At 36.2% G+C, this 25,717-nt stretch overlaps 4 protein-coding genes across 8 annotated transcripts; 2 read left to right on the top strand and 2 right to left on the bottom strand.

Moving 5' to 3' along the window:
* The first annotated feature begins 3,626 nt into the window (after positions 1-3,626).
* Positions 3,627-7,271, top strand: LOC102630609 (probable glycerol-3-phosphate acyltransferase 8). The gene is made up of 3 exons (XM_006491062.4): positions 3,627-4,207; positions 4,413-4,725; positions 6,121-7,271. Exons 1-3 carry the CDS (start codon positions 3,900-3,902, stop codon positions 6,997-6,999), a joined length of 1,500 nt encoding a protein of 499 aa, XP_006491125.2. The 5' UTR covers positions 3,627-3,899; the 3' UTR covers positions 7,000-7,271.
* Positions 7,272-8,551: 1,280 nt separating this feature from the next.
* On the top strand, positions 8,552-14,561 carry LOC102630913 (ascorbate transporter, chloroplastic). Of its 2 annotated transcripts, XM_006491063.4 has the most exons (11): positions 8,554-9,040; positions 9,842-10,455; positions 10,759-10,866; positions 11,125-11,280; positions 11,580-11,795; positions 12,007-12,216; positions 12,943-13,080; positions 13,471-13,572; positions 13,713-13,778; positions 13,889-13,973; positions 14,100-14,561. In XM_006491063.4, the coding sequence occupies exons 1-11, from the start codon at positions 8,986-8,988 to the stop codon at positions 14,195-14,197; spliced, it is 1,848 nt and encodes a 615-aa protein (XP_006491126.2). In that variant the 5' UTR covers positions 8,554-8,985; the 3' UTR covers positions 14,198-14,561. The 2 variants fall into 2 exon arrangements, with proteins under 2 accessions (XP_006491127.2, XP_006491126.2); XM_006491064.4 differs by lacking the exon at positions 10,759-10,866 and having other exon boundaries at positions 8,552-9,040.
* On the bottom strand, positions 14,352-17,600 carry LOC102631431 (cytochrome P450 86A8-like). Its single transcript, XM_025092528.2, has 2 exons — positions 15,003-17,600; positions 14,352-14,807 (listed from the first exon to the last, which is right to left on the bottom strand). The coding sequence occupies exon 1, from the start codon at positions 17,022-17,024 to the stop codon at positions 15,405-15,407; it is 1,620 nt and encodes a 539-aa protein (XP_024948296.2). The 5' UTR covers positions 17,025-17,600; the 3' UTR covers positions 14,352-14,807; positions 15,003-15,404.
* A 3,683-nt stretch (positions 17,601-21,283) lies between these two features.
* LOC127898603 (origin of replication complex subunit 5-like) lies at positions 21,284-24,842 on the bottom strand. Of its 4 annotated transcripts, none has more exons than XM_052438965.1 (6): positions 24,606-24,842; positions 24,363-24,502; positions 23,367-24,213; positions 22,851-23,270; positions 21,812-22,112; positions 21,284-21,707 (listed from the first exon to the last, which is right to left on the bottom strand). In XM_052438965.1, the coding sequence occupies exons 3-6, from the start codon at positions 24,200-24,202 to the stop codon at positions 21,657-21,659; spliced, it is 1,608 nt and encodes a 535-aa protein (XP_052294925.1). In that variant the 5' UTR covers positions 24,203-24,213; positions 24,363-24,502; positions 24,606-24,842; the 3' UTR covers positions 21,284-21,656. The 4 variants fall into 4 exon arrangements, with proteins under 4 accessions (XP_052294925.1, XP_052294926.1, XP_052294924.1 ...); XM_052438966.1 differs by having other exon boundaries at positions 24,363-24,475; XM_052438964.1 differs by having other exon boundaries at positions 24,363-24,842.
* Positions 24,843-25,717: the final 875 nt, after the last annotated feature.

The raw sequence follows: 25,717 nt of genomic DNA, 5'->3' as shown, positions 1-25,717 counted from the left end.
GATAAATTATACAGTAACCTCTTTTAATTTTCAAATATAGGTTTTATTTACCGTTTCCCTTCCTTCGCTCTTTCATTACATCAAAGTCAACGGTTCAACGCTATTTTACTTCTTTCCATTTTCGTTTTGACTTTTACGGTTTCCTTACAACACCTGTACCTTACATCACCCTCACAAAATTACTGTGGGCTCCACCCGAGCCTACATTTCGTTCTACTGTGCAAGAGTGGCTGTAAGGTACAGACACGATAAGGTAGCATTTGCCAGAATTAAAAAATTGAAAATAAGAACAATTTTGGGCCCAGAAGGTCAATTGTTTTCTTGGGCCCGTTGAATGGAGTCTTTCGGTTTCGTCACTGTTACGATTTTGGTTCCAGCTGATGTCAATTTGGGCCAACAGGGTTATGTTGGCCCATAATCCAAGCCACAGTGTTTCAATGCCGACTTGGAACTTGCACAAATGAGAAAGCTTTACAATGATATCATGTATTTTGTGCAAAACCATGTGAAGCCTGTTACAGTGTTACTCCTTGCAATTCTTCTTTGCTTCTTTGTAACACAACGCCGGGTGGTGCTGCTCTTGTGTGTGGTAATACAGCTCCAGTGGTGCAAAAGCCTTTAAACCAGCTGCTTGGGTATTATCCTACTGATACTGCTAATAACCATAACCAAGCTACCCATCATTAAGCTCATGTTTTGAACTCTCCTACCCCTACGTCACAAAGCACTTTCACGTTTCTTGAAGAACCGAACAGCAATAGCTGCAAGACTGCTGTTTGGTGTGCCTCTACAATCCAAGAAGAGAGTACACCCAGCACATGGCCTATCTTATTGATTAGTGACGAGAAATAATAGTTTTGCTCTTTAATTAACGGTGCTGCTTTACCATAAAAAAATAAAAAATACAAAAGAGCATCAGCGTAGCATGATATATATAAACAGATAATGAGTAATACTGACTGAAAAAGGATCAAAACACGGCCCACGTGTTCCACTCATTAATTAAGCTTTCTGAGCTTCAGTCATGGACTCATGGTCTTTCTATAGAGCTGGAAGTAAATGCTGAGTTCATGGCCACTTTCATGCGGCTTTACATCGGTGTTAATTGTGTACAACGTATATTATGGGCGGGGCGTGAATTCCCAGCATCAATCTGAAGTGAAAGCACTCACGTGCTCCTCTCTGTTGGTGTTCAGAATCAGGGCAGTGCTTGGGCCTTCTACTTGGTGGCACCATCTTTGTTCGTGTTTACTGCGGTGCTGGTATCTCAGCTCATCAGGTTAATATTATAATCACATCACCGTTTGTGCTTGTCTGTGATGTTTTCTCAGCAACTGATTGATTGATGCCAAGAGAGATGCTTATTTTCATGACTCCCATGTTCGCTCGGGTAAAAGTGTGTGTGTGAATTCTCCTCTACCAATATACATATTGCCACATTGATGGAATTAATTAAACAGGATAATTTTAATTTCTACTCCTTCCTATTGCTATGACTCTTACCAATAAATTTTGATCATCCCAAAAGCTTAAATTATAAGTTCCGTTTGACAGATTTTTGTTTATTTATTTATTTTTAAAGTTGTGGGCGCAAGTTGTTTTGACAACCATTCACCACTGCTGGCACGGGACAGGCAGCAATCCAGCGAGCGAGCGAGCGAGCTTTGCGACTCGTGCATGCTATCATGTACGGCAAGAAGAAACCCAAGAACCACCTGGTGAGTGAACCTTTTTTTACTAGATTAACATGATCGATCATGTCAATTTAATTAATGGTGTCTCGGTGGAACTTCTGTTATCGCTGCACCTACCACCAGATAGTCCTCATAACCGTCCCTTTCAAGTCTAGAATATATATATATACATATATACGTTACATATATATTTGCTTGGTATACTACTTGCTAGCTAGTTTCTCAATGTAGTATTAAATCATGTATGAGTAAGTATATTTTATAGTATATATACATATCATGCTTCCGAAAGGATGTGCTCCTCTTTTGCTAGGTTTTGTGTGTACCAGCCTTCTCTTAGTGTGCTTATTATCTCACTATATTTAGTTTCTAAATATAAACCAATTTGTACTCTCTTCTCTAAATAATGTAAGACATTATTTTGAAATAACAACGCATATTTTTAATAAATTAATATTAAACTTTCAATCAATAGGAGTCCAATTTGCGAAACGCCCGGTCATAACAAAGAAGTACAGACCCATAATTAGTAAGAGTGCAAATTTATTGTTGAGGTTGGTGGCCGCTGCATTAACCAAACTTGAAGGCCCTCCACATGTGCCTGATTGCTCATTTATTGTATGAAAGCAAAGCCATTAAACTTTTGTATCAACTCTCAACCAATTTTCGCTAAATGCTAATCCACCCATTAACTAAAATTCTTTCTCCTTGGATGAAATTTTGAATTCGCCATATCCCATAAAAAGAACCCTCTGATTTTGGTCTTTTAATCTGACAAAGAGGAAGATCAATGGAACCCAACCCATATCCATCTACCTTAATAAAGTCTTAAACCAAAAATTGCGGCTTCTAATGAAAATGGGTAACGTGAATTATGATTTGAAGGAGACATAGTTTAAGGAATTGTGCGGCAGTCATCCATTCAATTAAGGCAGTACCAATAAAGCACTTGCTTGAAACATAAGGATCCAACATGTGCGAATCGTTATTGCGGTGTAAATTAAACATGCAAAATTAGCTACCATTTCCTCATGTATTTAATAGTGACTATCCTAGGACATTTAGCGTTATTGATTTTTATGTACAAATACATAAATAACTCAAATATGAATTAAATGGATCAACACGAGTCGATGAGCTCGCACCAACATTGAAAATGTCGGCATTTCAATCGAAATAAACATATCTTATATCAATACTTATATATATAAGATTCCCATTATCCAAAATAATTGTTAGTTTTCATCTATAAAAGTGTCTTAAATAAATGTTAATGAATTAGAGTACGCAATAATTAGGTTGAGATAATTTGTTGCACAGAATTAATTGTGCTCTGGTGAGGAAAAAATTTTCAAGTTAATTGCAGCGAAATTCATATACGAAGTAAGTAGTTAAAATATTTTTAATCCGAGAATTTTCAAATTAAAAAAAAAATGAAATACAATTTAAAGAATTTTCTGACTGGCTAGGGAAAATTTTTGGTCAAAATGGAATTAGGGATTAGCTAGCCAAACTAAACAAACCCGTAAAGGAAAAGGAAATTAAATACTACACGCAAGCTATGCGTCAAATATAAAGTATTGAAACGAAGTAATTGAGGCATAGATTAAGAAAGTAAGGCCACCAATAAAAAGCAAAAGACTTCTTGAGCTCTTCAAGGCTTCAACTACTCCAACTAACAAGATAAATTTTATTACAATATATATATATATATATTTTTTTTTTTACTAATTAACATCATCCAACGGCCAACAATAATTAACAACATATAATGTTCCGTTGACGACCATGTCCATTTAGTACCAGCAAAGTAATTTATTAATTATTTCCCGTTGATCATCGTGATATTATCAACTTGATCACGATAATTCATCAATTCACTCATGAATTTAAAGATTAATCTAAAATAAAATGCATGATAACAAGAGAGTGGTATTTACGATTACAAGCTCAAAAAGGTCAAATTTCGACTTCATAAATAACCGTTGTACTCGCACACCGTCGAAAGCCCAATTACGTAATTTCACCTCTTCAACGCCCTCATTTAAAACTGGCGCTACCTCTCCTCTCCTTTAACCACTAGTCAGTCCTCTCCTCCATGTGTCTTTGGCTCTGCAAAACTAAAGAGAGATAAAAGAAGCTTCAGCTTCAGTTAGAAAGAGGTAGAATTAATCGTTAACATAAATTAACGGGTGGTCCGAGAAAATGAGTCATAAACCGGGCCGGAAGTTTCCGCCAATAACGGAGTGTAACGGGTCGGCATACGGTTCGATCGCCGCTGATCTTGACGGCACGTTACTTGTCTCTAGAAGTTCTTTCCCCTACTTCATGCTCGTGGCCGTTGAAGCCGGTGGCCTTCTTCGCGGTCTTGCGCTTCTAGTATCTCTCCCTATCGCCATTATCGCTTACCTCTTCATATCAGAAGCTATTGGTATTCAAATCCTTATTTTCATCTCCTTCTCTGGCCTCAAGATCCGAGATATCGAGCTCGCTTCTCGTGCCGTTTTGCCTAGGTAACAGACCATCAGCCTCTACAAAACCATTGTGCTTACTTGATAATTAATTAATCTCAATATATATGTACATACGCACACACACCAAAGTATCTTAAATTAAGAGAACAAAACCCTTATTCAACCTGACAGTTTTGCAATCGTACGTGACGTGTTACTGATATTGTATCACTTGCTTTCACGTATCTAATTTATTGGTAGCTAGGTTTTATGCGGCTGACGTGAGAAAGGAGAGCTATGAGGTGTTTGATAAGTGCGAGAGGAAGGTGGTGGTGACGGCGAATCCGACGCTGATGGTTGAGCCTTTTGTTAAAGACTTTCTTGGCGGAGACAAGGTTTTGGGCACGGAGATTGAGGTGAACCCCAGGACCAAGAGGGCTACGGGGTTTGTTAAAAGGCCTGGAGTCTTAGTGGGGAAATGGAAGAAATTGGCCGTTTTGAAGGAGTTTGGAGAGGATGCTCCTGATCTTGGCATCGGGGACCGCCAGACTGACCACGATTTCATGTCTATTTGCAAGGTCTGTGCCTTTTCTTACTTATAATTCTTCTTTTCTTTTTTTCTTTTTTTTTTTCTAGTGATCTATATATGTATTTAGGAAATGTTCTGATTGATAATCATCAAGATAAATCTGGTGACAACATAAATTGTGATATAAAAGCATCTTGTGTGCTTTCATACAAATATGCCAGTGCATTATTTCCTTAAATTTTGTCTTAAGTTTAGTACCACTACAGTTGCACATGAATTAATTAGAATTATATGATGCATGGTTGGTGAGAAATTGACTCGGCCGGTATTTTTTTTTTTTTTTTTGTTAGTGGTAGTATCTTAATATTAGGGGTGGGCATTTGGTTCGGTTCAGTCTGAACCGAATCGAACCGAACCGTATTATGATAATTTGGTTCGGAGCAAAAAACCAAATGGTTCAAAAATTCTGAACCATTTGGTTTTTTAATGGTTCAAGAAAAAATTAAAATTAAAATTAAAAAATAGTTCATAATTTATCTTCTTCTTTTTTCTATTTGTTAGTTAATACATGATATTATATATGTCATAGCATACACTTTATTTTATTGTTGAACTTTATTATTTTAATTTATTACTGTTAGATTTTATTATATTGGTTATTATTTATGAATTTCTAGATTATTTTTTTAATTTATTATGTTAATTTACTATTGTTAGATTTTATTATGTTGTTTATTGTTTGCTAATTTATAAACTTAAGATTATTGTTGTATTAATAGTGTATTATTATATTATATTTTTTTATTAAATAATGAATATATAGGATAAAATCAAACTAAACCGAACCGAGCCAAATTAATTTAGTTCGGTTCGGTTCTATAATTTGATTCGCATTTGGTTCATAAATTAATGAAACATTTGGTTTCAGTTTGGTTCGGTTCGAAGGCTGAACCAAACTAAAATAAATAGTTCCCACCCCTACTTAATATATATGTATATTTCTTTCATATCTTCGTTTGCATGACTTGTTTAATTTGTTGCTGGAAAGTGAAAATGCTGGCCACATATAAAATTGAACAAGATGAACTAAAATGAACGTATTAGAAGATCATGATCCATGAAGGCCGAAGCAACATTAATTATCCAATTCTAGACACGATTGATATGTGTTTGGTTCAAAATTTAACCCAATAGGACCCACGTTCTTAACCATTCTCAACTGCCTTTGAAAAAAAAAACTAAAGATTGGGTGGTCCATGTATAAGGGACCGTCCATTTAGAAACTTTATTGTTGGGCTACGCTGTCTTCAAATCGTGCAAGGACCATTTTCTATATTTTGTTTTGTTTTACGGCACATAATAATAATAATAATAATAATAATAATTAATTGGTCTGAAATTAATCGTGATATCATTCATAATCATGTGTGTATGTGATAAACAGGAGGGTTACATGGTGCTTCCAAGCAAATCAGCAAAGCCATTGCCACGTGATCGCTTGAAAAGCCGGATAATCTTCCACGATGGCCGTCTAGTTCAGCGGCCGGACCCACTTAACGCTTTGATCACCTACATTTGGCTGCCATTTGGATTCATCCTTTCAATCATCCGCGTGTACTTCAATCTCCCTCTCCCCGAGCGCATCGTACGTTACACTTACGAAATGCTCGGCATTCATCTCGTGATTCGTGGGAACCCACCTCCTGCTCCATCCAGTGGGTCCCCCGGCAATCTCTACGTTTGTAATCACCGCACACCGCTCGATCCAATCGTGATTGCCATTGCGCTTGGACGCAAAGTCTCGTGCGTTACATACAGCGTAAGCAAACTCTCGAGATTCCTATCGCCAATCCCGGCCATTGCCTTGACTCGGGATCGCGCGGCTGATGCAGCTCGTATATCAGAACTCCTTCAAAAGGGTGACCTAGTGGTGTGCCCAGAGGGGACCACGTGTCGCGAAAACTTCTTGCTGCGATTCAGTGCTTTGTTCGCAGAAATGAGTGATAGGATTGTACCCGTGGCAGTCAATTGTAAGCAAAATATGTTTTACGGCACGACCGTCAGGGGTGTTAAATTTTGGGACCCTTATTTCTTTTTCATGAACCCGAGGCCCACCTATGAGGTCACATTTCTTGATCGCTTGCCGGAGGAGATGACGTGTAAGGCTGGGGGTAAATCAGCGATTGAGGTGGCGAATTATGTGCAGAAGGTGTTGGGTGATGTTCTGGGATTTGAATGCACTGGATTAACTAGAAAGGACAAGTACATGCTGCTCGGAGGAAATGACGGCAAGGTGGAGTCCATGTACAACTCTAAAAAATAAGAAGGCCATTTTTGTCAAACTCGTAGGGTATTGGGCTCATTTTATTTTATTTAGTCCACAAGAAACTGGGTCTGGTTAATTAAATGTTTTTAAATAGCATTATTTGTTGTACTGGAAATTATCTCAAGGGCAATTATTTGGTAAAGTGTAGAAGAATTGTTAGGATTTGTGGTTTTTTGAATGTAAAATTGCCAGCGTGGTTGAATATTTGATATATCCATGAACAAGAAGCAAATCGAATTTTCTTAATTAAGCCCAGTATCATTCTTTTATGTCACTGATGCTTTATTTTCTTCTATTGATTTTTTTGTTTAATTTTTGTGTACTATTGTATTAAGAAGTAATAATTGACTCTGTATATACAAGAAGAGAGTTACTGGTTATTCCTTCAGTTAAATCATATGTAGTTGCGTATATTAAACAAAGCAATTCGCAACACAAAAAATGTTGATGATAGCAACTCTATACATCCCAAACTTTTCGATAGACTTTGCAGGCTTAACCGCAGTTTTATACATGTGATGTTAGGTAGGATGTTCACTATTATCATGTGTTCGAATTTGGCCAAGAATTTTTATTAAGTTTCAAGTAAAATACAAAGAAAATTAGCACCATTGGAATCGAGATTTAATAGCTGTAACTTAAAAGTTTTATCACTAAAATATTTAATAAACATAACCTACTATAATTTAAAAGTTAAATTGATTTGACTTTATATTTGTATGATGAAAAATTTATTGCATCTTTATTAATTTTGTTAAAATTATTATTAAAAATTATATCTGCTACATATTATTAATTTTTATTTTATATTTACAATTTTCTTTTTCTCAAAGTAGCTGTACCTTGATACTAAATAGAGCTTTAAATTTTTATAACGATATTATAGTTCGAAGCTCACAGATTGTAGGCAAACCAAATATTTTTTTTGTGCATGAGACACACCACACCATTTTTTGGAGTTTGTTGAAAGGGGTGGCAACACTCTTTGAAGTTTATATGTATTGAATTTATATATTATTTGTTTTTGAAGATCTATTAGAAAAACATAAATAAAATAAAAATTCCTTCATTTAAAGTTATTACATGAAATTTTATATTAAGATTCTATTTAATATTGAGGATGGGCAACTTTAATTTTCAAATTGTAATATTAAAATATTTGATAAATATTAATTACTGTAATTTTAAAATTAAGTTGAATTGATTTAATATTTGTATAATAAAATTTTTTAATATTATTAAAAAATTACACTTACTACATACTATAAACTCTTATTCCATAATAATAATAAATATATTTTTTTTTTCTCCAATGGGCCTAAGACCGACTCCGGCTTGTCGCGAATTGGAATATTCCACGCATGAAATAAAACCAAAACGGACACTTTTGCGATGGAGAAAACTATATATATATATATATATTTTTTTTTTTTTTCTCCTCCATGCCAATTACTAAAATGGGCCTAAGACCGACTCCGGCTTGTCGCGAATTGGAATATTCCACGCATGAAATAAAACCAAAACGGACACTTTTGCGATGGAGAAAACTCCAGCGGTAAGTACGGTTCGGATTTGCCTCGACTTTATTTGTCGAAAGTACCCTTTCCCTTACAAATTTTCACCTTTTTCGCCATGGCGACGACAACGTAATTTGTCCCTTGCAGGGAGGGGTATTTCAATAAATTAGTCCATTTTCTTCTTCGCGAGGATGATACGCCACGTGTCAGCCTCTCCGCCCCCCTATGTTTTATGTAACGCTCTGTGAAATACAGATATAATTCCCGCTTTTGTGAAAATAAACCAGGTTCTGGTTCCTTTCAAAAAAAAAAAAAAAAACCAGGTTCTGGTTTATCCTCTCTCAACTGAGTAACCAGACCAGAGTTAGCTTCAGACAAACAAAACTGTTTGTTTTTGAATTATAAATATCAAAATGCTATAACTTCTCTCTGAGCTTCTGTCTCTTTCTAACTTTACAACAAAGCAATGGCCATCGGCAGTTTGATTTCTTGCCGGAATTTCGGTTCTTTTGTCGGTTCAGGTATTAGCTTCTCTACATTTACATCAAAATTCCACTTTTACAATTTTTTTTTTGTTTTCACTGTATTTTTTTTCAATTAATTTCCTTTATCTACATTCTTTTCTTCTGTCGATAAATTCTATGCATGCTCAGATTTCGAATTTTCCAATGGATTCGCTTGCTCTTTCTGGGAGCTGAATCTTATTTTACTTTTTCATGTTTGTTTTACATATGTGCATAATATGGCTATCAGTTGACTGGGGGCTCTCTCTTTCTTTTCAGTTATTTCTTTATTTAATTAATTGACTGGATTAATAGTTTAATAATATTGCAACTGGACTTCTTTTCTTTCCTAATCTTCATTTACATGCTTTCGGATTTCAGGTTACCTGGTTTGGATTTTTCTTTTTTTCCCTTTTAATTTTTACTAAACTGGGACTGACTTAACGCAACGTGTGCTCTTTTTATTCTTTTATTATTAGCTGCTTTGGAAATTCCGCCTGGTCGGTGTAGGTCCATTACTTTGTTTTTGTAACGTGTCCAATTTCAATATGTAGACTTCTTGAGATGTGGCACCACAACTTTCAATAAAAAAATTGCTCCTTTACCTTTAGGGATAAATTAATTTAGAAAGCATAAGTTATCTTTCAATTAACTGAATCTTGCTTTTTGTTTTTAATTTTTTTTTCCATTATATTGTTTCATAGTCTGACTCATATATAAAAAGGCAAATTCACTATGGGCTGGCAACTAAACAGTTTTTGCAACTCCATTTGGTGGTTTTTGGTTGAACATCTTTAAGTAAATTCCTGATATTTTCAGGCAAATTATATGAAAAGGAGCCAGTTATTTTCCAATGGAAGGGAGAAAGATCAGGCATATCTGTTTTGCGGAATACACAAGGAAACATGTGGAACCAAAGGTTACGCAGTCCAATGGCAAATGGTCTGATATCTGAACATGCGAACTGCTCTATGCTTCATGTTTGGGGCAATTCAGATGAAAAGGCGTTGAAACATATAGCAAATTGTCACACTGGAAAGGAACATCCTTTGTTCCTACAATGTAATGAAAAGTTTAACAGAATTTATCCTTGGAAAAGAACTAATAACAAATGTGAATGCTATTTTTCTTCAAGACATTCACTTGGAGGTTGGTTTCAACCAAAAGCAGAGGATAGGATTGGTACAAGGAAAGGGAAATCACCGCAGTCTCTTGATGTTAAAGAGGACAGAATTTGTGCTTTCTATAAGTCTGATGAGTATGACATAACAGAAGCAAAGGTGGACTCACTACAATCAACGGAAATTCCAAGTGAGGCTGTTCTGCCAGATGGAGATTTGCAGGAAACATCTCCTTGGTGGGAACAATTCCCAAAACGTTGGGTCGTTGTACTTCTCTGTTTTTCAGCATTTCTGTTGTGCAACATGGACCGTGTGAGTATTTCTTTTTCTTTTTTTTTTTTTTGCACCCTTCTTAATTCTTTGTTTTTGTGTTTACATTTTTCCTGATTTAATAACATTCTGCATCCTGCCACGGTAAATTCTTCCTAGCAGCTACACTATTGCCTTTCTAAAGTTCGGTGTGAATAGCTTGCATACTTGCAAGTGCATTCATTCTAGATTGAGCAAATCAACGCGATTGTGTACTTGGTCTTGACATGCTAGTCCTTCTTAACTCTACCTTGTATTGCATATGTTTTTCTTCCTTTATGTTGACTAAATAAATGTTTGCTGTAGGTGAACATGAGCATAGCTATACTTCCTATGTCAAAGGAGTTCAACTGGAACAGCACAACAGTGGGTTTGATCCAGTCCTCTTTTTTCTGGGGCTATCTACTCACTCAGGTCTGCTTCAGAGAACTCCAAGTATTTTAGAGACAATGAAAGAGATCTTATTAAATATTGTAAATCACTATACAAGTGCACAACAATACAGTTGGTGACCTACCATAATTGAAACTCATTGTTTCAAGGATTTGTTTTTGTCTAAACGACTATGCCCTGTAATTCTTTTGTTTGGTAGTAACCTATAATGTGATGTGAGAATTTTTTTCCCTCTGCAATCTTTCAATCTAATTGTACTTCTCAAATTTTCTGGCATAGATTGTTGGTGGCATATGGGCAGATAAATTTGGTGGAAAGCCAGTATTGGGTTTTGGCGTTATCTGGTGGTCAGTGGCTACTGTTTTGACTCCTGTTGCTGCAAGAATTGGGCTCCCATTTTTGCTTATCATGCGTGCATTTATGGGGATTGGAGAGGTTGGCTTATCTCATTCCTCTTTTTGTTTTTGTTATCCCTTAGACAAGTACATAGGTAGCTAATTAGTTCTGAAATGTTTTCTTCTTGAAGATCCTTTCTTCTGGTCATTTAACGTCTAACTACCTTTGCAGTGATAGATGGTAGAAAGGACAGATACAGATGTCCAGCCAGAAGAACAGAAATAATAATATGAAAAATGCTAACCGTTTGATAACAACATAAAAATTTTAAAATTTATCTGTTTGATAAGCAGATTGAGCGATTCTCACATAGAAAGGTGATTCCATTCCTTTTACAGGGTGTTGCCATGCCTGCTATGAATAACATGCTCTCTAAGTGGATTCCTGTGTCCGAGAGAAGCAGATCACTTGCCTTTGTGTACAGTGGAATGTATCTGGGTTCTGTTACTGGGTTGGCTGTGTCTCCTATTCTAATCCAAAAATTTGGGTGGCCATCTGTCTTCTACTCATTTGGCTCACTCGGAAGCATTTGGTTTGCTTTGTGGCTGAAAAAAGTAAGTTGCTGATTCTTTTAATTATTTATCCGTGGACAAGTCTAATGTGCATACCTAAAACAGTCTTTCTTTTTTTGTAGGTTGTGTGTGTGAAAGAATCTGTTTGTGATAGAACACCAGAATTTGTGCTGCCCTTAGTTTTAAAAGCATTTGGCTAAAAAAGACATCACGTCTTAATCTACTATTTGCCTTATTTCATTTTTCTCCGCAGGCATACAGCTCTCCAAAAGAAGACCCAGAGCTTAGAGCTGAAGAAAAAAGACACATATTGGGTGGCAGCATTTCAAAGGAAGCAGTTTCAGTCATTCCCTGGAAATTAATACTATCGAAAGCCCCTGTTTGGGCTCTCATAATTTCTCACTTCTGTCACAATTGGGGAACTTTTATTCTGTTGACATGGATGCCTACATACTATAATCAGGTATATCCATTAGGAGTTAAATGATATTTGCTGATGGTTGTGAAAAATCTGAATGCTTGATCTGAACATGAGCCCTTATAGTGAAGAAAAAGAAAAGCTTTTCACTTGCCACAAATTCAATAACTTTTGCTATCAGCTGTTATGTGCATTTTATTTTCGAAGTTTAACTTGTATAAGTCTTATGTTACTCTCATTGCCTTGCTGATTATGATGCATATCGAGATCATATTTTAGACTCCAAATTCTTCAATGGATGATGTGGTTGTTGGAAAACTAGGTACAAAACTTCTGTTTCCCATAAGCCTTTTTCTTGCATTAAAATTTCTTAAACTAAAAGTTCTTGGTTGAAGGTAATTAGGAGACAATAATGCAGTGCTTTTTTTTCTTAATCTTAGTTTTTCTTAAATTTTGCCTGACACTAGAAATCCCATGAACTCTGAACGGCCTCATTATAATCTTGTTGATGCATGCTGCAAAACATTAAAATTCAGTTTCGATTTTCCCCCCATTTTTTAGTCCAATTACATTAGTACCCCATTCATTATGCTCAATTTTGCAGTTCAAAGACCTGATAAACTATAAATTAATCTGGTTTGTTCACACATATTGCTGTCTTGTTTTCTATCTGTACAAGGTTTTCTGAGTATTTTGGTCAATGATTGAGGTGAAGATATGCATAGTTATCATTTTATACCCAAGCCAATAAGACTTTTTTTGTTCTCTCAGGTCTTGAAGTTCAACCTCACTGAATCTGGGCTCTTCTGTGTCTTGCCTTGGTTGACCATGGCTGTTTTTGCAAATATGGGAGGCTGGATTGCAGATACACTTGTTAGCAAAGGACTTTCCATAACAGCAGTTCGTAAGGCAAGCATTAATACTGTTGCTGGTCCTTAATTGTAATTTTGCAGGAATATTTGTTACTGAATATTGATATCATCACCTATCATTCCAACTTATATTGGTCATACCGTAATGATATTGCCACAATGCTAGTTCCAAGGACCATGTTGTGGTCTATATCAATTTGGGGGAAAAAAGGTTCTCCTTTTGATAACCTTAGCCAAATGAACAACAGCAAGAATACATGTAAAATTCTGTATTTGTGCATGTTTACACATGCAATGTATGAAAGCTCTGGATGGCCTTCTTGTTTCCTCATCTTCCAAAGGTCAAATGAATTTTATGGGACTAGAACTATAATTGGCACTCTACCAATTGGGATTAATTGTCTTCGAATCCTCTTTAAATATGCAGATCATGCAATCCATTGGGTTTTTGGGACCAGCCTTCTTTCTCACACAGCTGAGCCATGTCAGGACTCCTGCAATGGCAGTGCTATGCATGGCATGCAGTCAGGTTTGATTTTGTTTGATGTCAGTTTCATCTGAGCTCAATTTATATGACCCCTCAATTAATATGTTTTATTTAACCTCGTAATTCTGTTGGAATGTGTCCTGTAAGATGACCACTTATATAGTCACAATAATTATGGACAGGGATCTGATGCATTCTCACAATCTGGTCTTTATTCCAATCATCAAGATATTGGGCCGCGCTATGCTGTGAGTTATGGCTATCTTTTCTTAGTTCAAGAACTGTAAGATCTTCTTGTTTAATTATAACCTCTGAAGCATGTTTTTTTCTCTAATACACTTGTGAATATTAATGACAGGGAGTTCTCTTAGGACTATCAAACACAGCAGGAGTGCTTGCTGGTGTTTTCGGTACAGCTGCAACCGGTTACATACTCCAACGAGGTAAAACTCACCAACTTCATTCTCTAGAGGCAATTGCTTTGCTTGTATATTTTTTATTTATTTTTTATTTTTTTTGTCTTTTAGTTTCAAGTCTATCATTCATTTCTGAAAACTCTTTCTCTGCAGGTTCTTGGGATGATGTATTCAAGGTAGCTGTTGTCTTATACATCATTGGCACCTTAGTCTGGAACTTATTTGCAACGGGAGAGAGAGTTCTTGAGTAGACGAAGTGCAAGAATGGGAGGAAGATGCTGTAATGAGTAAAGAAGAAGAGACCAAGTCATCAAGAAATTGAAGGAAAATCAAAAGGCGATAACAATGCCATCCATGCTGGGGCATGAAACCCTGCTAAGCAAGGTTAAATTAAGATGCTACTAGGGAAGATATTCGCCGATTAGCGAGGCCCTTTTACAACTTTTGAGTTTCTGAAATGCCCTTTTAGAGGTTTTTCTTTCCTATATACATTTTTCCAATCCCAGGGAACGAGATGGGAAATTTGCACCCATTAAACCTTCGCCTGAGCTCATGTAATGCTTCAAAGGAAACCTCATATGTTCTTTAATTAACCATTATATTCTGCTGCTTTAATCGTACATGCATGAGCATCAAATCCGTAAAAGATGATAATTTATTCCAACGAAATGGCTATGTTCGTTAGATATTCTCGACTGATCAGCAAGTTTGTAACTCTTGCTTTCGGTCTTGGACTTCTTTGGGCTCCAGTGTGGCCATGAAAGGTCTGATCGCACGAGGCTTTTTCTTAAAGGTTGATAGCCCGCATAATTCAAAATTACAGAAAATCGACATCGACAACATTAGCTCTTGTACCGGTGCCTAATCGGAAAAAATAATTAAAAATGTTGAAGAAATGAAATGTGTGTGTGTGTGTGTATCTTGATGACTTGCATTTCAAATGTAAGAATTATACTTAACATTTATGTCATAAAAATAATAATAAAATAAATATCACAAAATTAATAAGAACATTTGATATTCAAAGAAATAGAAACACGAAAGAATTTTAAGAACCTCCATCAAAGAAACCAAGACAAGATTTGAAACTGTGTCGCCCTCTCTCTCTTGAGAAAAGATGAAGCGGCTGCATATCTTTATCGTGACAGTATGCTGTATACAATAAGCGTAGTCGTGTCGCGTGTGTATATCTTCCCCCTTTACTCTCAAAAACCGTGAGAAGAATATATAAAACACCAGAAATATAAATGGCCCCGCATGCATGCATTCAATAGAAGCCACATGAATTGCGCCTTTCTTTCTTCAGCGAGCTAGCATTAGCATTATATAAATATAATAAAGCAACACCACCACTCCTTAAATACACTACATCCATGTTTCCATGAAACCCGCCAACACTTTAACGACGCCTTAATTAATAAACAACCCCACCGAGGCCCGAGCTACGACCTACCCGTTTCAATTTTCAGCCCCACCATCACCACCCCCACTTAAATGTATGCAATTATTCTTCTTTCTCTTCTTAATACTTTGTACGATACCCTCTAATTCTCTTGTATGCACATTAACTTTAAGCCCATTTTTCATAAACAACGTTAGTGACATCTTTTGCTCTACCTTATGGCCTGGCACCACCGTCAGCCCATGCCGCAACAGCACCGCCGCCGCCACCGACTTCATTTGCAAGTACGCCAAATCCTTGCCTAAGCATATTCTTGGCCCTGCATTGAAAGCAACAAATTTGAACGAATCGTGCATTTCAAATTTCGTCCCATCAGACGACAGCCATCTCTCCGGACGAAACTCTAAGCAATCATCACCCCACGTTGATCTCATTCTCCCAGTTGCATATATGGAATATGTGACCGATGAGCCCGCCGGAACAAACGTGCCGTCCGGTAACATGTCGTCCACTATCACGTGCTTTGAGTCCTCCGGCACTGAAGGGTATAGCCTCAGGGTTTCTGATAATGCTGCTTTTAGGTATATCAAACGGTCTAATTCTTCAAACCCTAACGGCTCATCAACCCACGTCGACGTGTCATCACCACGCGTCTCGATTAACACAGAACACAATTCACGTAAGATTTTGTCTTCTACATGTGGGTTTTGAATGACTAACCAAAAGAACCAGCTCAGCGCCGCTGATGACGTGTCGCGTCCGGCTAGGATGAAGTTGAGTGCGACGTGTTTGAGGAAAGCGTCTGTGTAGGATTCTTTTTTCTTCATGAATCTTGATAGCAAGTCGTCGTGTGGGTTCCCGTCTTTTTGCTGACTCGTCAACTCGAGCTTACGTGCGTTGATCACGTCTGATAAATACTCGTCGATGTGGCCCAGGCTTCGGCTCAAGCTGACTTCCATTCCGAGCCGGAGCCATTTCTTGGCCTTCCACAGAATTTCGGGCAAAATAAAACGCTGAAGCGAGGCTTCAGTGGCTCTATCAAAAGCCGACGCAAAGCCGTTTTCCGGAAGACCCGGCGCGCAAGTTTGAGGATCTTTTCCGAAAGCCAAGCCACAAATGTTGTCGAAGGTGAGCCGAAGCAACAGGTCTTGTAGATCCACCGGATCGGCTTTGAGCTGAGCCGAGTCAAGAATCGGACAGAACCTGAGCATGATGGCTCGGCTGACCCAGCGAGCCATGGCTTGGCGCAGGGTCCTGGTGGTGAATTCCAGTGCGGCAGTCTTCCTTTGGAACAGCCACGTGTCGCCATCGGAGTTGAAGATGCCTTCACCAAGCAGATCATGGAACACGGCCTGCCAGGTGGGACCCTTGGGGTAATTGTCGAAGCGGTGCTTCAATATGTGCTCGATGTTCTTCGGGTCGCACGTGACAGTCACGAGACCCTGCTTCTTGGTGAGGAAGGGGATTGCACAGATACAGGTCTGGTACGTGCCACCACACGCGCGGAGATTGTCGGAGATCCAGTCATGCAAGCGGTCACAATTCTCAATCAAACCCGGAAGACTGCCCAATAGAGGCCACACGCGTGGACCCTTGAGAGACCGTGAGATGAACGTGAACCAGAGTAGATAGGCCGTGACAGCCGTGAAAAGAAGAAAAGCTGTGGCAGCATCCATTATACAGACAGAAGTATGTATGACACTTTTTATGACACTTTTTATGGGAATCAAGAAACAATAAAAACCAAGGCAAGAAGCTTGAAAAAGAAAGTTAAATAAAACAAAATAAAAACTGAGCTAAAGGGAAATAATTAACCCAGATAGTGAAAAGAACTTAATTTTACGAAAAAAGAAAGAATATCGGAGATTGTAAAAAGAGCGAGAAGAAAGGAAAATGAGGGAGTGATAGATAGTACAGATCAGAAGAGAAGGGTGAATTTATAGGTGAAAAATGAAAGAGAAGCAATAATAATGAAGGCCAGGGAGGCCAGACTGTTGTCTTGAATTGTAATAGCGAGCAAATCATAAATGCCCTGGGAGGAGTTCGTTGAGACTTTTTTTTATGGTAAAAACAGCCATACTTTTTCCACTTCTCCCATAGAAATTTTCTGTCAAAGAAGTACCTCAATATATGTATAAAATTAAAATGAGCTACTCCCTCTCTCTCTCTCTCTCTCTCTCTCTTTGCAGGAAAAATTAAGAAATTAAGAGAGAGACTTTACCTTACCACTGCAACAGATAGCATTGAATGAAGGTGGGGAATTAAATGAGTTTAGTTGAGGAAGTAAGACACGCAGAGCAGACTCAAAAAAGAAGATAATATGATGATTAACAATTTAACATAACACGGCCTGCTCGAAAAGAATAACAGACAGTAATAATAATAAGGGATCTTCATCTTCATACTCATATGCTCATACAATAATACAACATGTACAGTCTGCTTTTAATTTGGGGTTCATTATGGGTGAACCATATTTTTAACTTTGCTAAGTTATCATATATACTTCAATTTGAGTCTTTGATACCAAGTGTCTTAAATGAAAACGCGGTTCGTCATGTGGGACTTTTGGTTAGGGTTCGGTGAGCAACTCATCAACAATTTATTAACTCTCTTCTCCGCTCCGTGACATATTCTTGATAATGCTTCTATCGATCCCTCGCCCCCCCCCCCCCCCCCTCTTTTTTTTTTTCAAAATAATAAAAAAATTTCTGCAAGCAAGCCTGTAAAAACAATTCTTCAGAATCATCGAGCGGTGTTGAGTTGACTCTTGGGGTATTTTAATACCTGTTACGATATGAAAAAATGTGCCCCGAGGCGCCCCCTGCTGCCATGAACAAAAGTCAAATATAGATATCATATATATAGACGTGCATTGGCACAAACCTGAAGGCATGCAGATGCCTAACGATTAATTGACGACAAATGTTTATGTCATCAGCACTCCAGATTTTGATACTTAATTGATGTTTTTGTTCTTTTGTCTTGTTATTTTGTCATTCTTTTAACAATTTGACTTGAATAATTTCTCTTGCTTATACAATATGAACTATGATATGCTTACAACTTTGTTTACAGGATAACGTGTAAAATTATCTCATTCCATCAAACACACGAAAGCTATTGGAACTTTGTTAAAAAATTAACCATATGCAAGGCTATTTTAACTTAATTTTGATACTTATTAATCTCATGCAATTCGATGATAGATATAGAAAGTCCACGTGATTATGACTGAAGTATAAACAGTAATTTTATTTGTTGAAACTTCAACCTACTGCGCACAATTTCAAGGTTTCTACTTGTGCATCTTCAAAGGAAGTGAACATATATTCCGCCAATTAGTTTACTTGAGCAAATAATTTTTGTCATAGATTCACTCGTATCATGGCAATTAAATTTGAGGGTAGCATTTCATTCATACGTATCTTAGCCTTTGATTATAATGCAAAATATGACACGCATTCCATGCTAAAGTCGTCTGAAATTTAATTAATTTAATCGATCAAAAAGTTAAAAAGAGTAAATTGGTAACATCAGCAAGATCAGAATTGTTGACTCTTATCGTCATGTGCTGGTGCTCATTGCAAGCCTTCGTACAGAAGTTGAGAATTGAGATCAATCACTTAAATATAAGAGGGGGACCGACTGATTAGTTTGGTGAGAGCATTAAACACCCGCATTATATTTATATTATTATTTCTAGGGTCAACATTTTGGCTGCCCCCTTTGCGTTTATGTGGAATTTTAGGATATCTCACCATTTATATATATCTTAAGTGTTATCTCTTAATTTATACGAGCTTATCACATAAACCATTCACCACTCACTTTAATTAGGCTTATGATATTCAAGCATCCAATTGAGTCTAATATTTCAGCAGAAAAGGGGGGTTAAAATGGATTGATGATGTCTTTATCATTATAAAGCTGTGGCGACAAAAACAGCATAATGAAAGCAAGAGATTCCAACTTTGGTTCTTCTCATACACTACAAAACAATTCTAATGAAAATTTATGGATCATTACTATTATTATCATTATTACTACTACTACTACTACGATTACAACTTACTAATATAATTAGGATAAAAATTCTCTTGCCCCAATTAATTCACTTGTAGAACAGAACCACACAATCACTACCTTAAAACATTGTGGATTAATGCATCATACAATAAATCAGTAACCCTTTTAGGAATAGGTTTTTTTTTTTTTTTTACTCCATCAACAAAATTTTGCAATCAAGTTTGTGTTGTCTATTTTTTTATTCTCAAATCAAAGCTCCTTTTCCAATAAATGAATGGCTTGGATTTTATAATATAAGGAAACAATTTAAGGCAAATGGTTCCGAGTTGGCTGATTTAGGTGGACTGATAAATATAGTTTGGGCAGTTAGGACTTCGAAATCAAGACGAGAATGGGTCGGACTCTTGTGGCGTATGAGAAACAATTTGACAAAAACAATCAGGTAATGACATATTTGAATTGTGTCACCATCAAATTAAATTGATTCTTTGTGCTCTAATTGGTATTTGTTTGTTTTAAGGATAATCATAACACTGCAGCTTTAAGATATACAATACTACTTAGGCTGCGTACGGTTTAGTTAAAAGAGGAGCTGTGGAATGCGGTGAAAATTTGCTGGTTGGTTTGTTAATTTTTTTTGGGACCTTGTTAAGTTACATTATGATGTAACTTATTAAAATATAATTAGTGATCTAAAATTAGAATCAATTAAATTATTTTTAAGTCATTAATTACACCTTTTGAGTTAATGTAAGTTACATTATAATATAACTTAACAACACCCTTTCTTTAATATGTAATATGTAATGTAAGGTTATAAAATTTCCTTACTGGAATTTACAAATGTTGAGATTGGTTGACAATTAAATTGTCAGTTTTAAATCATTTTCACGAGTTGATGGAGTTTTTTTTAATTAAAAAATAAATAAAAAAAGATAAAATGATCCCTAAAGCTCACATTTCTGGAAAATTGACCGCACCATTTTTTTTTTTAACGCATAAGTTGCAATCGGAAGTTTAAAAATATTCATATTATAAATTTACTGAGACTATCCTAGATCAAGCCTATTATAATATAAGTCAAAATTATATACTAAAAATGTTAGAAAAATATCTACTCTACTCACAATTTGTTCTCATTAATAATTAAAAAAAAAAAACGAAATATCTACTCCAATCCAATTCTTAACTGAGAGATGAGCTATATACGAAGAGTACATTCCCGGGGATTCGAACAAATGCCCTAAGAGCTCATCACTCGAACCATTTTCATTTTGACCATTACAATTTCTGAAAAGTGGATCAATGAGCTGTCATGGGCCCCTTTGTTTCCTGATCCCTCAATTCCCATATTGAATGATTACGAAATGAGAATCGTGCCGTGACCCTATTTCCTTACTCTTGATATATATATATACATATATATATATTGTGTTGACAATATTATGTTTATTAATCTCTCTTTAAAATCTTGAATTAATTTTGGTCACCTAGACACCAACCACACAGCATTTACTTTCTTTCTTCATAGTTTGAATATGTTTTAAATAACAAATACTTACGCGTAAAATCAGCTCATTGATAAATAGGTGATCGGATTTTAAATTTCATATTTCCAGTGGTGTGAGATAGTTCATTCAAACAAACATTTAGCTAAAAATGTTAACAGAAGATAATTGAATTTGTAGTAGATATATCAAGTTCATGATACTTGAAAAAGGGTAAATTATTTATTGGGATACCATATCATTTGGTTCATGAATGGGATCCCTCTAAGTTACATGCATGTAACTTACAACCCTCTCATATGAATAGTGAATGAGCCCACACCACTTACTATTCATGTGAGAGGGTTGTAAGTTACATGCATGTAAGTTAGCATTAGCCGAATGATAATTGAAAAAGCTAAATAACAGGGGCATTCCTTGCCATCAAGTTCAGTTGCGGGTGGCCGTTGCCACTTGCCCACTGGGCACTGGCCGAACACATTTACTACAAATACAAGCACTAAATCAAATAATCTAGACATAGCATGGTAAACCATTCGTGATAGAAACTTAGAAATTGCTACCAACACTATCATATTTTGCCACAACAAGGGGAAAAAAAGATTTTAGTTCAATCATGTCCCCAATCAACTACAGCAGGAAGATACAATCATTGACTGTCCAGAAGTTTTATTTTGGTTTAAGATATCTTTATTCTCGGTTCCTTTGAGGGCGCAACTCATCTAACTTGATGGAAATCAGTTGGTTTGGAGTAGTTCTTCACATCACTGATTATCTTCTGTACAAGTACTTTGACAAAGGGAACTTAATGCTCCTTGCAACCTATAACCATCCAAGACAATACATAGATGGAATTATACACGGTGGCATTAAATTACATTCCTAAAAGAAAGTTTAGTATGAGCTTTCATTTTTTCTCTACTTACCTTCATAGCCAAATCTTCAGATAGTGTAGAGCGATACCGAGTTGAACCCTCTAAAGGGCAGCTTCCTCCGTTGACAATAAAATTACTGTTGCAGAGACTGGTTAATTGCAGTAGAATATCAGACATGAGTGCATTACTCCCTTCATCAACTCTTAACCCGTCATTTCCTTCTTCCTCTTCACCTACTGATGTAATGCATTGGAATATGGCTAATAACCTCTCTAAAGAGAAAGTTCCGGGCCCTTTCATAAGTAACTCCTGTTCTGCTGCTTCCTTTTGCTCCAATGATTTTTCAGAGGCCCTGTGCGGGAAGTAATCAATCAGGAAGATAAATTTAGTAATAGAGAGCAAAGCACAATTTGCGGCAGGGCATAATCATATCAACAGTGTCAAGAGAAGAGTACCTAAATAATGCTATTATCGAGTAGAAAATCATTTTTACCAACTCCAAAGCATTCATTTACATAAAGCAAATAAAAGCCACATCTTATATCCAACACTTACAAGGAAAAGCAATTGCCCAGAAAAACAAAAGCGTTCAAATCAGTCATTACCAAATTACCGATATCAGTTCATTGGTGGAGTCAGACATTGGCAGGTCATAGCAATTGATCATCTATTCCAGACAAGATCAATAAACGGACAAGTACAATAAGGCCAGTAACTATAAACTGTACTCTAACTCCACTTATTCCCAAGGAAAGAACTAACCAGTAGTATACCATAATCAATTCATTGAGGTGACAGCAAAACCAGATTGATGGGTAAATAATTCAATATGTTTCTTTCTACCAATAACAAACACTTGATATATTGTGATGAGTATTTTTGGATAAAATTTTGATTCAAAAGAAATCCAATGTGTGGTGAAAGGAAAAAGAACAGAAAAATACTAAATCTTAAATCAAAACTGTTATGAAGAAATAACCAAGAGTGAAATAAAAGTACTAGTGCATCCTAACACATGAATAAGTAGCATCACAGCTTGATAGTAGAGTTAATATGACACAGATTTAGAACAGATTGTCAAAGCACTCACTTCCTTTTTCGTTTGCGACTATCAGAAACCCCAGTTGTATCAAAAAGTGAAGCATCCAATGTGGCAGGGTTTCTTGAAGCAAGGAATGCTGAAACGAGGAGATACTTTGCCGAAGTAGACATATGGAAGCCTATATCATCAAGATCTCCGGAACCCACTGATTTCCTAGCACCTCCTTTTCTTCTGGTCTCCTGATTGACTCCACATTCAAGGCACGGTTGAGACGCAACCCTGAATATCTCATTCAAAGAAGGAGCAATATGCGGCTGAAGATGACTAAACAGTCTTCTCTTCATCTCTCCATTGGGTAAAACTCCCAAGTCACTTAAGGGTTCGCAATATCTTTTAAATAACAACGAAAATGCAGTAGATAATTCATCCACTCGTTTAGTAATTCTACAGAACGGTCTCAGCACAATACTGTTTAAAAGGAATAAAAAGAAATGAGAGATTGGAATATATAAAGCAAAAGATCATTGGGCAGCAATGAGAACAAATAACAGTTTAAATTCTTACTCAAGAAAGGAGGAATAAAGCTTTTGATTTGCTTGATTTCTCATAAAAATTTGACGAAGATCATCTTCTGTGCATTCAGGAAAATAAACATGGATGGGAGCTACATAACCAGTATTCGAGTGATACGTATCAGGTGAGGTGCTGCTGATAAAGATCATACCCACCTCAGGCATCTTCAGAATATCAGACAGACCAAACAGAAAAGGTAATATACTAGAACTTTTATTCCACTCTCTAACAAGCTCAAAATTATCAAAAATCAAGTAGATCATCTTTCCATTAACCTGTCCCTTCAACTTACTTGTACTCGTTTTCTCTGCATTCTCCTTTAGACTATCTATGACATTTATCAATGCCTCACGAACAAAAATAACAAAATCAGATGGCTTTTCACATCTCTTTGCACTCGAATAACCATTAAATGCATTCTTTTTATGAAGCAATAGCTGATTCAAGATAGACTCAAACAAGATCCGCGGACTATAACATGAAAGACAGCTTGTATAAACAAAAGGGCGGCTGAGATGTCTAAATACCTGGATAATAATACTAGTTTTTCCAGTAGAAGCACTTCCATAGACAAACAAAGGAGGCATTGAGGAATTTAAAGTTCCCAAAAGGCGCAATAACTCAAGAATTTGAACACGTCTACCAGGAAAACGAGATAATAAATCATCTAGGCTAATGGGTTCTTGTCCAAACACCAAGTCACCAAGTGTTGGTATGTAGGAATCATTTGGTTTCCCTAATTCAATACCATTGTTATTAGCACTGAATGTGGATGACCTTGTTGCTCTTCTACTAACTTGCATGCTTTCCTCTTTCTCTCTAGCCATTACTTTATTTTCTGGCCAATAAAGGAAAACAAAAAAAAAAATCATCTATGAGCTAAAATTTTTAAAAAAAATTAATTAATTCAGAACAATAACAACATTGGAGACAAAGACAGTAAAAAATTTAAAAGATGAGATTCATTAACAAAATTAGCGAACTAACACAAAACGCCAGCGACCCTCCTCGCACGGCTACAGGGTTAATTCAGTCAAAGAACTGGATCGGAGGGATCAAAAACAGCTACGAACCATTCCACCGGCCTGCTGGTAAAGTGTCTAGCTTCGGGGAAGCGCGTCAAATCGCTTTTAAATCAATTATATTTTATGAGGTAAATTTAAGCAAATACAAATTACGAACTAGATGTGAATGCGGAGAAAAAAAAAAACATTATTGCCGCCAACTTACCCTTCTCCGCTAATTTATTCCAGGATTTTAAGCAAGCGATAATGATTTAGATAGAAGAAGTTGCCGTTCAAGTAAGAAATTGAAGAGATTTTGTCAATCAGAAAAACCCTAATGGGAGGTGCCGAGATTGGAGAAAAGAAATTGGGACAAAATTCTTCCCGCCAAGAAGCTGCAATCAGTTGTGGTTAGCTGCGTGTGGAATCTAGTGGTGATGCTGATGCCCGCAAATGCAACGCGCGCAGCGAGCTGTGCTGTAATATTTTATGGGTAATTTTTAATCATACCCCAAATGAATTGACATTTTTCAACCCGCACCCAGTAAAATTGAACCATTACACTGCGCCCTCAATTCTGTTAGTTTTCTAGTTATTTTTAACGGCTCCGTCTGAGTTTTGATTTAATGACAAAAATACCCCTTTATTTGAATTCAAATAAGTTCAATTACTCAAAAATGCCCCTTCTTTGTCTCTGTTTTTAACGAGTTTAGCTACTGATTTCTTTTTAAGTAAAGGATGTTATTTTAATTTCAATAAAAAAAAACTTCATGTTTCATGTAGATTGTCATCGTTATTATATACCCAAAAAAAAAAATATTATCAACTTATAAAATACAAGGTCACCAAAAAAAATTAACAGAGGAAGATATTGTTATTCACATAAAAATCTGGCGACAAATAATAAAAAAATTTAAAAAAATCACAACACATTCAATGTAATTTGAATCACAATTAAATTCAGTCCCTTTCATGACTATTTTCATCACCACAAAATCCTTATCCATCATCATGCTCTTCAACCTTATCTGCAAAATTAATCATTATTTGATGCATTTAATTTTAATTACTTGATTTAGGGTTTCAAAATACAAACCCATTAATCATAATTCAAAACAAACCCAAATAACTAATGAAACCCTAAACCTATAATACTAAACCTAAAGAATGGAAAAGAAGAAGGAGAAAAAACAAAGAAGAAGAAAAAGAAACGGCGAAGACAAAGGGAAAGAAAAATAGAAAGAAAAAGAAAAGAAAAGGGAAAGGGAAAGGACGAAATAAAAAAGAAATAAATAAAGAGAATTTCCATTAAAACTAATTTAAGGTGTGAACTTCTAA

This window comes from Citrus sinensis, chromosome 3, assembly GCF_022201045.2.
Source record: "Citrus sinensis cultivar Valencia sweet orange chromosome 3, DVS_A1.0, whole genome shotgun sequence".
NCBI lineage: Eukaryota > Viridiplantae > Streptophyta > Magnoliopsida > Sapindales > Rutaceae > Citrus > Citrus sinensis.
This window is presented reverse-complemented; position numbering and strand designations above follow the sequence as displayed.

Excerpts from the sequence above, each read along its gene's own strand:
- LOC127898603 (XM_052438964.1), bottom strand. The coding sequence starts at position 24,202 with ATGGCTAGAGAGAAAGAGGAAAGCATGCAAGTTAGTAGAAGAGCAACA. Across the intron at positions 22,113-22,850 it reads AGTCGCAAACGAAAAAGGAA|GGCCTCTGAAAAATCATTGG; the intron begins GTGAGTGCTTTG and ends CTTCCCGCACAG. Across the intron at positions 21,708-21,811 it reads CTGAAGATTTGGCTATGAAG|GTTGCAAGGAGCATTAAGTT; the intron begins GTAAGTAGAGAA and ends GGATGGTTATAG.
- LOC102630609 (XM_006491062.4), top strand. The coding sequence starts at position 3,900 with ATGAGTCATAAACCGGGCCGGAAGTTTCCGCCAATAACGGAGTGTAAC. Across the intron at positions 4,208-4,412 it reads TCTCGTGCCGTTTTGCCTAG|GTTTTATGCGGCTGACGTGA; the intron begins GTAACAGACCAT and ends ATTGGTAGCTAG. Across the intron at positions 4,726-6,120 it reads ATTTCATGTCTATTTGCAAG|GAGGGTTACATGGTGCTTCC; the intron begins GTCTGTGCCTTT and ends TGTGATAAACAG.
- LOC102630913 (XM_006491063.4), top strand. The coding sequence starts at position 8,986 with ATGGCCATCGGCAGTTTGATTTCTTGCCGGAATTTCGGTTCTTTTGTC. Across the intron at positions 12,217-12,942 it reads TGCCTACATACTATAATCAG|GTCTTGAAGTTCAACCTCAC; the intron begins GTATATCCATTA and ends TTGTTCTCTCAG. Across the intron at positions 13,573-13,712 it reads TATGCATGGCATGCAGTCAG|GGATCTGATGCATTCTCACA; the intron begins GTTTGATTTTGT and ends AATTATGGACAG.
- LOC102631431 (XM_025092528.2), bottom strand. The coding sequence starts at position 17,024 with ATGGATGCTGCCACAGCTTTTCTTCTTTTCACGGCTGTCACGGCCTAT.